Source organism: Quercus suber, unplaced genomic scaffold, assembly GCF_002906115.3.
Source record: "Quercus suber isolate HL8 unplaced genomic scaffold, Cork oak 2.0 scaffold_341, whole genome shotgun sequence".
Taxonomy (NCBI): Eukaryota; Viridiplantae; Streptophyta; class Magnoliopsida; order Fagales; family Fagaceae; genus Quercus; species Quercus suber.
Window position 1 is genome coordinate 594,642 of NW_027069793.1, and position 13,010 is coordinate 607,651.

Genomic DNA, 13,010 nt, shown 5'->3' on the forward strand with positions numbered 1-13,010 from the left:
TTTCTAAAATAGATTGTTAATGAATGCCCTTAGGACACCCGTTAGCACAACCCTACTTGTATATAGGTTCAATAAACTTGTTTTATGAATTCGGAAGTCCTACATTCCATCTATCATTAGATCAATCAATGAGATTTTTAAAGTCCTTTATAGCCATATATTCAACAGTGTAGCTAAAGGTGGGGATTCCACTTTCTTATATAAAAAAAAAATATATATATATATATATATTGATACTAAGAGAAGATAAACTTTAGGTAAAAGTTAAACTAATTATAAAAATTAACATGTTGTCTTTTAAACATAAAATAAAAACTAATTATAACAAATATCTAAGGACACTTGTTAGTATTTTTCATACAAATATTCCTAAAAGGATCAATTTAATATCACTTGATTAATACTTTCTATAAAAAAAAAAAAATCACTTGAGTAATAGAGAAATTATAACTGACTACTGTCAATTTTTACAAAAGAAATTAACTAGAGTTATATTGATAAGGAGCTTTTCTAGTACCTATTTCACCGGTACAACTTACAAATAAAAGGGTTTTTTTTTTTTTAAATCAACTAAATTCGGGATGTGTTTTGTGCTAGAACTTTATTCCTTGCATGTGTTTGTTTAAAAATTAATAAATAAATAAATAATTAGGACTTAGGATTTGGGACTTAGGATGACCAGACAAACAGACGCCTTTTTATAATTATAATTATTATATATATATATAATATTTTAATTTCTCTATAATCATAGCCTGATTAACTTTTTTTTTCCCCCTTCTTCTTTGAGTAAATAACCTGACTGACTTAGTGTTAAGACTTAATCAAAAAAGAGTATTAAGACTTAATCAAAAAAGAGTGTTAAGACTTAATCAAAAAAAAAAAACCTGACTGACTTAGTGGAACGCCATGCTATTGAAAAATTAATTTTCATTATTACTGGGGGAGACGTTTACTAAAAGTTACCAAAAAAACAGGAATACGTTTTCTTTTTTAATTTATCATTTAAATATAAAGAATAAGGAAGAACCGAAGAAGTAGCAAATTAAAAAAAGAGACAGACTTTAGTACTGAGATCAAGGAAGGTATACACGTTTATTATTCCCCCCAGCCCCCAGGGCATGAAAGAATATTAAAAGATATTGACCGACGGCGAGTGAATACGACGCGAGCTGCATTGGAGTTAAGTCAGTTAACCAAATTTTTAGCATTGACATTTTTTTACATTTTTTTTTTTAGTACAATATAGAGAGATAGGAACTAGGAACAACAATAAAAACTAGAGAGCTAAGGTGAGAAGAGGCATATACCTTACGAACTAGGCGTGGAAACATCTCACTTTTTTTCCATCCTTCCTTCCTTCCTTCCTTTCATTACATTTCATGTGCAATTAGAAACAGTAAGTGGCAATTTCATACATAAATTGTGTAAACCACAAAAAAACAACACACTTTTTGTATTTCTTTTTGTTTATCTAATTCAAAAATTTTAAATTGTAGAGAGAAGGAGGAAGAGGAAGAAAGAAAAAGAGGCCAACCAAGAAGGTATAAGCAGAAAAAGGAAAGGTCCATTTTCATATAATAATAATAATAATAATAATATTATTATTATTATTGTTATTATTCAATTTGGTATCATATCATATATCAATATAATCCCTTCTCATCTTCTTCCTCCCTCGTTTTGGTGTTGGGTCTTTCTGAGATCTGCTATCTAATTAGTGGATCTTCAATTCCTTGCCTTTTCTTTCTCTTTCTATATATATATATACACACACACACACACTCAAATTATATATATATATATATATACACATATAGCTGTAAATTGTAATTTGTGTGTGTGTGTGAGAGAGAGAGAGAGAGAGAGAAGAGAAGAAATGGAAAGTGAAAAGAAGAGTTCGTCAGTTTCCGATGTGGGAGCGTGGGCCATGAACGTTGTCAGCTCCGTCGGAATTATCATGGCTAACAAACAGCTTATGTCGTCCAGCGGTTATGCTTTCAGTTTCGGTTAGTCTCTTTCTTTAAATTTAAAAAAAAAAATTTAATTATATATTGTAGATCTCATCTCAGATCTTCAACCCCTCACCTAATCTCACTTTTTTTGTTAGATCTGTGCACATTTTTTTGCTAATGCAATTTTGATTGATTTGACATTTTTATTCTTGAAATTCTCTATAATTCATGTCCGATCTCTTTCGTAAATCCTTAAGATTTCGTTGAGTTTAATAAAGGTTTTGTTTGGTTTTTTTTTTTACCAGCTACAACCTTAACTGGGTTTCACTTCGCGGTGACTGCGCTGGTGGGTCTGGTCTCAAATGCGACTGGTTTTTCTGTATCAAAGCATGTTCCTTTTTGGGAGCTTTTCTGGTTCTCAATTGTTGCGAACATGTCCATCACTGGGATGAACTTCAGTCTCATGCTCAACTCTGTTGGATTCTACCAAGTATGATTTGACTTAATTTAAGGTTTTCATTTTCTATGTATGCCTTGTCTTTTTGGCTCTTGTATAAATATTGGGCAGAAATTGTTCTACCCAATTGTATATTGTACTTTTCTGTCGGTGTTTATTTTCTCTAGAAGCCATGTTTCTCTAACTCTACCATGCTGTTCTTGCCCACAGATTTCAAAGCTTAGCATGATTCCGGTGGTATGCGTCATGGAGTGGATACTTCACAGCAAGCAGTATTCAAGGGAAGTCAAGATGGCTGTTGTGGTTGTGGTCCTTGGTGTGGGTGTTTGCACTGTCACCGATGTGAAAGTTAATGTCAAAGGTTTTGTATGTGCCTGCGTGGCGGTTTTGTCCACATCTTTGCAGCAAATTGTGAGTATTTATGTGATCTATTACTCATTTTTGCATTGGCTCTTGAAAGTTCTTCCAATGTGGATGGGAACATGAACTTTCTTGCAGTTCTTATTGTTTCTGTAGTATTGTTAAATCTGTTCTCTTCTGTTGTCTCATTTTCCTTCAAGTATTTCTTGTTCATTCTGCATCTTGATTAGATAATTCATAATGAATTTATTTAGTTAATTGTTAGAAGCTTTGGATCTGTGTACTTAATCTCTGAACTATAATAATTAGACTCCCTAGACATGACAAATTGGTCATAGGAGTACATTCTGTCGTGCAAGAAGTACATAACTCTGGCTACACACCTGGAAATGTAAGATTTGTGATATGTGTTATGATCATTGTCCTTGACATATGTCTCCAAGCAGTGCATCTACATGACTGGCTGAGAGCCTATCTTTTTGCTGCATTGGTGATACTTCAGCATTGCTTAGCCATTTTGACAGATGTTACATACCAGGGCCTAGGGCATGCGGTAGATAATTTAGTATGGCCTGGCAACTACTTATGTTTAAAAATCGATGGTTCAGGCAACAAATATGGAATCTAATGCAGAAGCTGTGTATAGATACATATGTGTTTTTAATATTATTGAGATATACTATGATGGTCTAATGGGGGGTTTCTTGAGAGACTTTAGGTGAGATTCCTCTTTTAAGGCTCACTAGGTGCTTGTGTAACTAACAAAAAAATTGTTGGTGGACTACAATATCAACTAGGTTATGGTTCAGACTGAATGATCTTCATTTTTAATACTAAATGAACAAATAGTTTGCCTTGGGTATGGGAATAGGTATCAAATTATCAATTAAGGTTATAGACCATTTAATATGGGTTTCTTCCCGTATAAATTAAATCTTTAATCTAGGAAATGAAGATGTTGGTCAGTTTTCATCAGCTAGTAATTTTATAGGTGGTTCATACAATTATAGATGGGTAAGAACATAAAGAAATTTGTTGGACTAACTATACTTTTAAAATTTCAACTGCAACATTTATATTTTTTAGGTATTGACATTTCCAACCAAAAAAAAAAAAAATTAGGACTTGGAAACAGAAATTTTTTAATAGTTCTAGTGGAAACATTTTGACTTGTTAGAACCGTGACATATCCTCTAATATTGAAAATGATCAATCTGTAATTCAACATAAATCTAGTATGAAACCAAACTTTATTATACTGGGGACACGAGTGATGCCCCCGTTTCTGGTTGCAATATGGTGGGATTTGTATCATTTGTTCTGTGAGGGCATGAAGTTAAGGAATCCATTATAATGATTTCTTTTTGGTGATTTCTTTTATTTTTTATTTTTGGAATCACATATACATATATTCATACTTTTTGTGGAAAATAAATTATTATTTGCTATGTCTGACTATGTTTCTTTGTGGAACAGACAATAGGTTCCCTGCAGAAGAAGTACTCAATTGGATCTTTTGAATTGTTGAGTAAGACGGCTCCAATTCAAGCCATGTCTCTCCTTATTCTTGGGCCATTTGTTGATTATTTCCTTAGTGGCAAATTTGTAACAAACTATAAAATGTCTACTGGTGCCATTGTAAGCAATCATTCTTTTTTTTTTTCTTTTTTTTTAACCCATTTACATCTGTTAATTGCTATCTTACGCATTAATGCGTATGTCAGATTTTTTTTTTTTAATTTGGTATCTAATGACAAGTTGTGATTATGTGCAGTTATTCATACTTCTTTCGTGCTCCCTAGCAGTATTCTGCAACATGAGCCAGTACCTTTGCATTGGACGCTTTTCAGCCGTTTCCTTCCAGGTTTTAGGTCACATGAAAACAGTGTGTGTCCTCACATTGGGGTGGCTCCTCTTCGATTCGGAGCTAACTTTCAAGAACATCATGGGGATGTTTCTTGCCGTTCTTGGCATGGTAATCTATAGTTGGGCTGTGGAGTCTGAAAAGCATTCAAATAACAAGACGCTTCCCCACACGAAAAACAGCCTAACTGAGGAGGAAATCAGACTTTTGAAGGAAGGTGTTGAAACTGGTCCTGTCAAGGATGTTGAACTTGGTGAGTCTAAAGCATAGGTTAAAAAACATATTTTTGGCCAGCATTTGGGGGGGTTGGTTTGGGGGAAAAGCTTATTTGTGGCTAGAAATTTCATGTATTTTTATGAGTTTCAATTCATTTTATTTTGTATTTATTCTTACCTCATCAGGCGGCAAGACTCGGGAGTTTGTCCGCCGACCATACACATCCATCTTAGAAATTGTGTTTATGTTTAATTTATAAGTTTTAATTTTATTCTTATGCTCTGTTTAAATTATATTTGTTGTACTCTTGTATGTGTTAAGATCAGGACATGAAATCATGATGAGACAATTGAAAATGTAAGATCCATATGCTAGTTAAAAGCTCATAGCCTTTTTAATCCAGTATGTTAATTCTCATTCCATTTGGCAAGTTTAGTACTCTCCCGAAGTGAGTGGATTCTTAGGAAAATCCGGGCCTACAAGGTTGATTTCTGACGCAGACAAGAGCTTGTTCAATACAAAAGAAGAGTATTAAAGAGGATGCGACCCACAAAAGAGCAACATTCGTAATCGGTGAGCTTGATGCTCTTGGAATTATTGGATCTCCAAATTAATATTCACCCAAACAACAAGAAAAAAAAAAGATCTCCAAATAAATGTATTAGTTTGTCTTTATTTTATTTAATATTAATATAAATAATATTTTTTTGATAGAATATTAATTTGTCATTATCACCGACGAAAGACAACATAAACGACAACATAATAACTTACCCAAAAATAAATAAATAAAAGATGACAACTTATATACACGACACGAATAACATTTTGCTTCTTAAAGTTATTTTTTACGACATATAATATATATTAAAAAAAAATTACAGTTTCAAAAAAAAAATTACCAGTCTTTCGACGGCGTCACATAAGAAAAGAGGAAAAGCAGAGCGGCCCCACAACTGGGCCTCTTTTTTTTTTTTTTTTTAAACCAAACGTAAGGGCCTAGGCGCAATAAAGAGCACAGCCAGTCTGTACACATCCATCAAAGCCTCATAAAATCGAATCTGTTTGAAAAAGTTGTTGTTGTTGTTGTTGTCGTCGTTTTTTTTTTTTTTTTTTTTTTTTAACTTACAAAATAAACTAGATAAAAGCACAATACCTAAAGAAAGTGAAGTTTTAAAGAAAATATAAATTTAATTTTATCTTAAATAAACACACTTATACTTTGCTTATACATTAACCTTTTCTAGAAAATAAATTATTTTCCAATTTTTTTTAAAGAAAATTATCTCATTTTCCTATATTTGAAAATGACCTTAAAATAAGTTGAAAATCTATTTCTTAATTTTCCTTATTTAACTTTATATGCAATTGTATTGTTTTTCATAAAATTTTAGTGAATTTTTTTTTTTTTTTTATCTCATGTCAAGCTAAATAAAGGAGGTTATGAGATCATTGACCCATGTTTTTTATATGACGAAAGACAGAAAATATAGAGTGGATTTTATCTTATATAGATTGGATTTTACCAGTTAGTTTAATTAGTAAAGTCTTTGATAGTTGTATAAGAGATCTGGGGTTCAATCCTCGCCTACACCAAAAACTGATTGATGTATTAGCCTGATGATAAAAAGTTATCTTCAAGAATGGACACCATAAGTTAAAACTCTTTTTCAAAAAAAATATATTAACATTTTCTAAAAAATAAATTATTTATAGGAAAATACCAAAAACCTATTTTCACATAAGGTTTTTCATTAAAACAAATGGAGTGACTGGCTCCATTTGTTATGAGTTAATTTATAAATAATCTAGTTTAAAAAAAAATTAGTTATAGTTTTGAATGTCTTAACTTTTTCTTAGATCGTCTAGAAGTCATCTTCTTCTTTAAAAAAAATATATATATATATAAAGAAAAAAAAAAGAAAAAAAAAGAAGGGAGTCATCCTCCTTATTTTGATCTCACCAAAATAAGCTAAGGCACACTGGCCTAAAGCGATATACTTTTTTTATTTTTTAGAAAAGGATAATTTTTTTTTTTGATAAAAATTAAAAGAGGATAATATATATCCTTGTCATGATGATGGCTAAATTAAAGGGCTAAACTTTGCTAATCAACGAGTATCCATCTGGATTCCTGTGTCATTACCTGTCAAAACAGTAGAAAAAAAAAAAAAAAATAGAAAAAAGCACCTATCTGGTATTTAAAAATCGAATGGTCCCGGGTCCCGGGCCCCGCGCCCGCGCCCCCGCCCACCATGGAACATTTTCCGTACATTAACTGTTGTGAACTTTAATTGTTTCTAGATTTTGGTATTTCACATTTTCTTCATCTGTGTATTAACCTTTGACATCTTGATTTCTTGCTAAATCTTGTCGAACGGTGCTTTTTCTCAATCAATGTTTTGAAATTTTTCACATGCATTCGAATATACGATAGGGATATTTTTTTCACCGACCAAATGAGATGTACTGTCGAAATATTTCCGTTCTTGAATATCATAGTGTAACATTAATGTAACATGTACAAGCAATGCCTTAATTGAATTTAATTTTAGTGAACTTGTAACCCCTTGTGGGCATTTAATCTAATTAATTGATAATAAAAAAAAAAATTTGCAGTAAATAATGAATGTGGAAGTAGAACTAGATATTAAGTTCATTAAAAAAGAAAAAAAGTTGTGGATTTTTTTGCACAAAACTCCCAAACCTCTAGTTGTGAGTTGTAACTCTCCATTGATTGATGATTGAAGGGAACTTCTCAGCAGGATCCCTCAAACATGGGTAAAGTGGGGCGAAAAATTAAAGTAGGATTTGTTCTTTTTAATTTTCCTCCTTTTGATGTATTAATGCAATAATACACCTAAATCTAAGATGCTATTGGCGTAGTTTATACTATTAGACATTGCTCTAGCCAAGGTATCATATATGGGATTGGTGGGATTGGTGAGAGGGTTTTGTGGATTAGATCAAGAATCGAAAAATTTTACTTTCCGTAAAAAAAAAAAAAAAAAAAAAAAAACATAATGAAAAATCATTAGAAATGATTATATATATGTTATAGGATCGTAAGGGGGAAAAAAAAAAAAAGAAGAAGAAGTAAATTTGACACAAATTACTCATAAATGGTACTAATTACGTAATGTTCGTTTAGGATCTGTTTATTTTGCTAAAATTGAAAATTTTTTGTTGAAAGTACTATAAATAAAAGTAAAAGTTAGCTAAAATAGTACAGTGAGACCCATAAATAGTACCAAAAAGTGTAGTGAGACTCATAAATAGTAAAATAAGCTAAATAGTAAAATAAGTTGGCAAAAATAAATTTTGCCAAACAGGCACTTAGTACTAAATTACCAATACATGAATATATAATAAACTTCAAATTTCAAACTTATAGGTCACAACTCATCCAAAAAAAAAAAAATCATCCAGCTTCCAAAGTTACAAAGATTTTGCATCGCCAAACCCTACAAAACCCATTACAACTTGATTGATATAGTTGGACAATCCTAATCTCACCATAAAGAGACATAATTACAAATGATTATTATAACTTTTAATGGATGTCAATTATGTTGTTTAAAGGCTATATGAATGATCCTACACCAATCGAAACTGATTCTATGGGGTAGGATCGTAAAGATTCTATAGAATAGGATTGTAGGATTTTACATTTCATCATCCAAGATTACGATTTCATGTTGATCCTAACCCATGAAAAATTCTACACTAATCTAGATTTTTTATGGGATAGGATCATAGGATCTTGGAATTCTAAGATACGAAATCAAGATTCTAACAACCATAACTTTAGCAATGCTATTGTTGTTTAATTTCTTGCTGTAAAATCCTTTTAGCTTCCAATATATATATATATATATACACACACACACCCCATCCTCATTAAATCTGATTTCGAAATATATCAATCTCAATTATACATTTGTGTATATTTGATATTGTTAAAGTAGTTTTCCTTTTTCTTAAGATGATTAGGATAAAAACTTTATATACTCCTATGTGATTGAGGATAACGGTAGGCATAGCAAAATAGCAATTGAGAAATTCATTAAATAATATATGTATAGTGAGTACATATGGAAAAAATTCCTCATCTCGCCTGACTCTTCTTGCCCCACTCTGTTCTACGCAAATTTTCCCCCACCCAAATGTGTGTGTCTATATATATGTGTGTATGTGTAAATTGTGTAATTTTATTTTTATAAATATCCTATTTACTATTTTTTTTGACATATTCAATTATTATCCCCCCAAAACACTAGTTTTCTCTCTTTCTTAACACTTTCATGATTATCCCCTCCATTTTTATTTAGGATCCATTTGGATAGAACTTATTTTTCTAAAACTGAAAATTGAAAACTGAAAACATTGTAGCGAAATAATTTTCAAATGTGTGAATAGTGCTGTGAGATCTATTTTTAATGAAAAAGTTGCTGAAAAGTGTAATTTGTGGGACCCGTGAACAGTGCACGGGAGCACTGTTCACAGTTGACTCGTCAACAATTGCGAGCTGAACAAAAAAAAAACAGAGAGAGAGAGAGAGAGAGAGAGAGAGAGAGAGAGAGAGAGAGAGAAAATGCGTGAAACGCAAAACGTAGCCGTGGATGTGGAATCCAAACACATACTAATCTCAATTTCATTAATGTTGAAAATGGCCCATTAGGGTGGCAAAATATCTCCTACCTGGCCTAAACTTGACTCACACTGCTCCTTCCTTACGCGAGTTTTCCCTACCCTCAAAAGAAAATGTCGGGCCCTTAATTTGACCTCACCTCGTCACGTTCCCATCCTTAATAAGTACCTCTTCTAAAGCTATACCACAAATACAATAAAAAAGGAATCCTCATACAAAATTTATTCAATCGAACCAACAATCAATTTGGATTTTTTTGGGAGCAAATTTAAGAGATTGTTAGTAGTTTATCAAAATTATAGAGGCATTTGTAATATACAACTTACATTTTAAAATTTTGTATATGTGTGTGTATGTGTGTATATATATTTTTAATTCAAAAATTACAATGAGAGAAAGGAAATTTAAATCCTAAATATTTTCGTTAGAAAATACTAGAAAGTGCCAATTGACTTACAAGACTTTTGGTTTTGTATAAATTTTTAATATGACATTGATTTGAAATAGAAAAAGCTTAAGGGAAACAACAAAATCTCACAACATTTTCACAATACCCTTATTTTGAGTTGTGGTGGGCCCTAATATAATCTTATTTTATTTTATTTTGATCTATTGTCAGTTATTGTGAAAATGTTGTGTGATTTTATTGTACTCATAAAAGAACAATTATAAATATTCATCCCATTATCTAAATTAAAATCTAAATAATAGAGTGATAAATTAAGTAGGTTGGTAGGGCAACCCCTTATCATAAAGAATCATCTTTTTAATTATTCCATGTAATTGTTTTCATTATTTAATTTATTTATTATAAGATAAAACTTAATTACATTTTTTTTTTGAAGTTGTAACTTAGGTTGCCAGTTAAATTAAACCATCGTCAAAATATGTATAAAAATCATTAGTTTCACTCTTTGTGTTCTACTTTATACTACATCAACTGCAATATCTCATGTGTTTGTTTTATTTTTTATTTTTTTTTTCATTTTAAATATTGGTTATTTTATAAGGAAAGAAAAAATAACATATAATAAGATACCACAATTTGTGATTAATAGAACATAAAGTGAAAATACTCAAATTAGGAATCTTTCCCAAAAGACAATTAAATTCAACCATGATTTATTGACCAATACAATCGTATGGTTAAATTTAATTGAAGAATTTATAAGCCCCTAAGTAACTATAACTATTTTATATAATCATTTTATCAATTTTTGAGTTACTATAATTTTAACTGCATAAGACTTATAAGCATATGTGACATTTATCACACACACACACACAAAAAAAAAAAATTAAAAAAAAAAATTCCAACATTCATTCATTATGATGTTAAGAAATTCACAAATCACATTTATTGTTACATCAGTTTATAAACATTTTACAAAAAATTTATAATGACTATAGTATTTTCCTTCTTTTCTTTTTTAACTGCTAAAACCTCGCCTTTGTTCATCCATTCCTCTTGAAGGGGTGCCAAAGATTGCATCATTTGCAGCATCAGAAACTTACCTCTTGCATTGCGAGCACCAGGCCGGGCTCACGCGCATCCTCGTGTCTTTGACATGGGACAACAGATATTTTGAGGTAATTTATTATTCATGCCTTAGCCCGAAATTCGAAGGGAATGCTGGTGTTGTTTGTTAGCTCATTGTATTTCGAGCATTAATTACATCAAAGTAATGTCAAAGAACATACCAAGAATGTGTATCCAAGACAGAATATAATTCCCTATCTAAAAAGAAAGTCCAAAAAATGAAACAAAAATTGATGACCCCCCAGAAAAAAGTAGAGAGAAACATGAATATACTTAGTGTGAGTATATATATATATGTATGTTATTTATCAGCAGGTAAATGCGTGGCATTGGAGCTATAGAACTTGGAAATGAGATCAGGAAGTTCCATGTAATGGGCAGAGGGATTACTGGTCTTGAGGAGGTGTAAAAGGTATTGGAAGAGATCGATATCGCAGACTATCCTCAGTGCTCCATCGTAGGAATACCCGAATTCTTCCTCGGAGAGCCGAAGCAAGTTCTCGAACAGAGGATGGTTGAGGTAGTTTGCTTCCATCTCGAATTTGCAAACAATGTCTTTTCCAACGTTGACGCGAACATGACCCTCTGGGACAGCGTCGTCTGATGGGAAGCTTTTAGCTCCACAGCACAGCAGCTTCTTCACAATGCTGCTCCTCATGTTTCTTCTATCTCTTGATAAGCCTCTTCTCGTGCTTCTTGTTGATCTTCTTTAATTATAAATCAACTTGGAGGAGCAATCTCTTATCCTCTTGCTTTGTCTTTGGTTATGTACCTTGTGCTTTGTTCCTTAATGTAACAGATATGAGATATCTCTAATACATAACGAGCTTACATATATAGAGCAAGAAGCAATTAATGAGCTGCGTGCATGGTGTGCTGTTAAGTAAACGGGAAGGAAATATGGAATTAGAGGTGGGGCCTGCGGACGCGTTTGGCTGGCTGGCTGGCTGGCTGGCTGACTTGGCTTGGCTATCGGGAAAATGGGGGACAAGCCGATTGAAGTTGTTCGTTTTAAGACAATCTGAATCTGGTTCACAAAATCTCTTATCCTCTTGCTTTGTCTTTGGTTATGTACCTTGTGCTTTGTTCCTTAATGTAACAGATATGAGATATCTCTAATACATAACGAGCTTACATATATAGAGCAAGAAGCAATTAATGAGCTGCGTGCATGGTGTGCTGTTAAGTAAACGGGAAGGAAATATGGAATTAGAGGTGGGGCCTGCGGACGCGTTTGGCTGGCTGGCTGGCTGGCTGGCTGACTTGGCTTGGCTATCGGGAAAATGGGGGACAAGCCGATTGAAGTTGTTCGTTTTAAGACAATCTGAATCTGGTTCACATTTTTTTTTTTGGGTGAAATTAACCGACATCCTATTGCAGCTTTATAATTATACTACCTTTACCTTTAGTTCAGTCCAAAAATCTAATGTCACAATATTTTTCATAATTTTTTTTAATAACAGTTAAATATAATATATTGTGATTAGTATATAGTAAAAATATTTTCGATGGTGTGTTTATGTTAAACATAATTAATAGGTTAGTATCAATAGTGTGTTAGACATGATTTGAGTTTTCTTTGTATTATGTCAAAATGAGGTGAGCGGCCAAGTTATTAAAAAAGTTATATAAAAAAAATTCTGATCTTAACATTTCTTTTTGTCAAAAGAATAACATTTTCGATAAAAAAAATTGTGATAGTTAGTTAATTATACACTATGTATATGAGACACACAATATCACATCAAAAAACATGATTTCAATTAAAATTGTGAATTTGTGTTTTCAAACTACTTCACCATTTTGCAATTATAAATGAACAGGGCCGGCTCAATGGTATAAGCCATTGATGCAAACGCCTAAAGCCCCAAGTGAAAAAAATGCCCCTAAATTTTAACCAATAGTATTAATTAAGCCAAAATATTAACCAATAAATAAAATAATATTTTCTTATCAAATGAAAAACA

At 31.8% G+C, this 13,010-nt stretch overlaps 2 protein-coding genes across 3 annotated transcripts; one reads left to right on the forward strand and one right to left on the reverse strand.

The window, feature by feature from the left end:
- Positions 1-1,263: 1,263 nt before the first annotated feature.
- Positions 1,264-5,568, forward strand: LOC112011856 (UDP-rhamnose/UDP-galactose transporter 2). 2 transcript variants are annotated; one of them, XM_065759781.1, is made up of 7 exons: positions 1,264-1,399; positions 1,500-2,009; positions 2,261-2,445; positions 2,623-2,823; positions 4,249-4,410; positions 4,547-4,889; positions 5,289-5,568. In XM_065759781.1, the coding sequence occupies exons 2-7, from the start codon at positions 1,880-1,882 to the stop codon at positions 5,345-5,347; spliced, it is 1,080 nt and encodes a 359-aa protein (XP_065615853.1). In that variant the 5' UTR covers positions 1,264-1,399; positions 1,500-1,879; the 3' UTR covers positions 5,348-5,568. The 2 variants fall into 2 exon arrangements, with proteins under 2 accessions (XP_065615853.1, XP_065615852.1); XM_065759780.1 differs by lacking the exon at positions 5,289-5,568 and adding an exon at positions 5,038-5,145.
- A 5,258-nt stretch (positions 5,569-10,826) lies between these two features.
- On the reverse strand, positions 10,827-11,875 carry LOC112011834 (indole-3-acetic acid-induced protein ARG7). Its single transcript, XM_024044173.2, has one exon. The coding sequence runs from the start codon at positions 11,699-11,701 to the stop codon at positions 11,345-11,347; it is 357 nt and encodes a 118-aa protein (XP_023899941.1). The 5' UTR covers positions 11,702-11,875; the 3' UTR covers positions 10,827-11,344.
- Between the last annotated feature and the right edge of the window lie 1,135 nt (positions 11,876-13,010).

Bases quoted from the DNA above. Each gene is read 5' to 3' on its own strand.
- LOC112011856 (XM_065759780.1), top strand. From the start codon at position 1,880: ATGGAAAGTGAAAAGAAGAGTTCGTCAGTTTCCGATGTGGGAGCGTGG. The intron at 2,824-4,248 runs GTGAGTATTTAT...TTTGTGGAACAG, and splicing joins CCACATCTTTGCAGCAAATT to ACAATAGGTTCCCTGCAGAA. The intron at 4,890-5,037 runs GTGAGTCTAAAG...TTACCTCATCAG, and splicing joins TGTCAAGGATGTTGAACTTG to GCGGCAAGACTCGGGAGTTT.
- LOC112011834 (XM_024044173.2), bottom strand. From the start codon at position 11,701: ATGAGGAGCAGCATTGTGAAGAAGCTGCTGTGCTGTGGAGCTAAAAGC.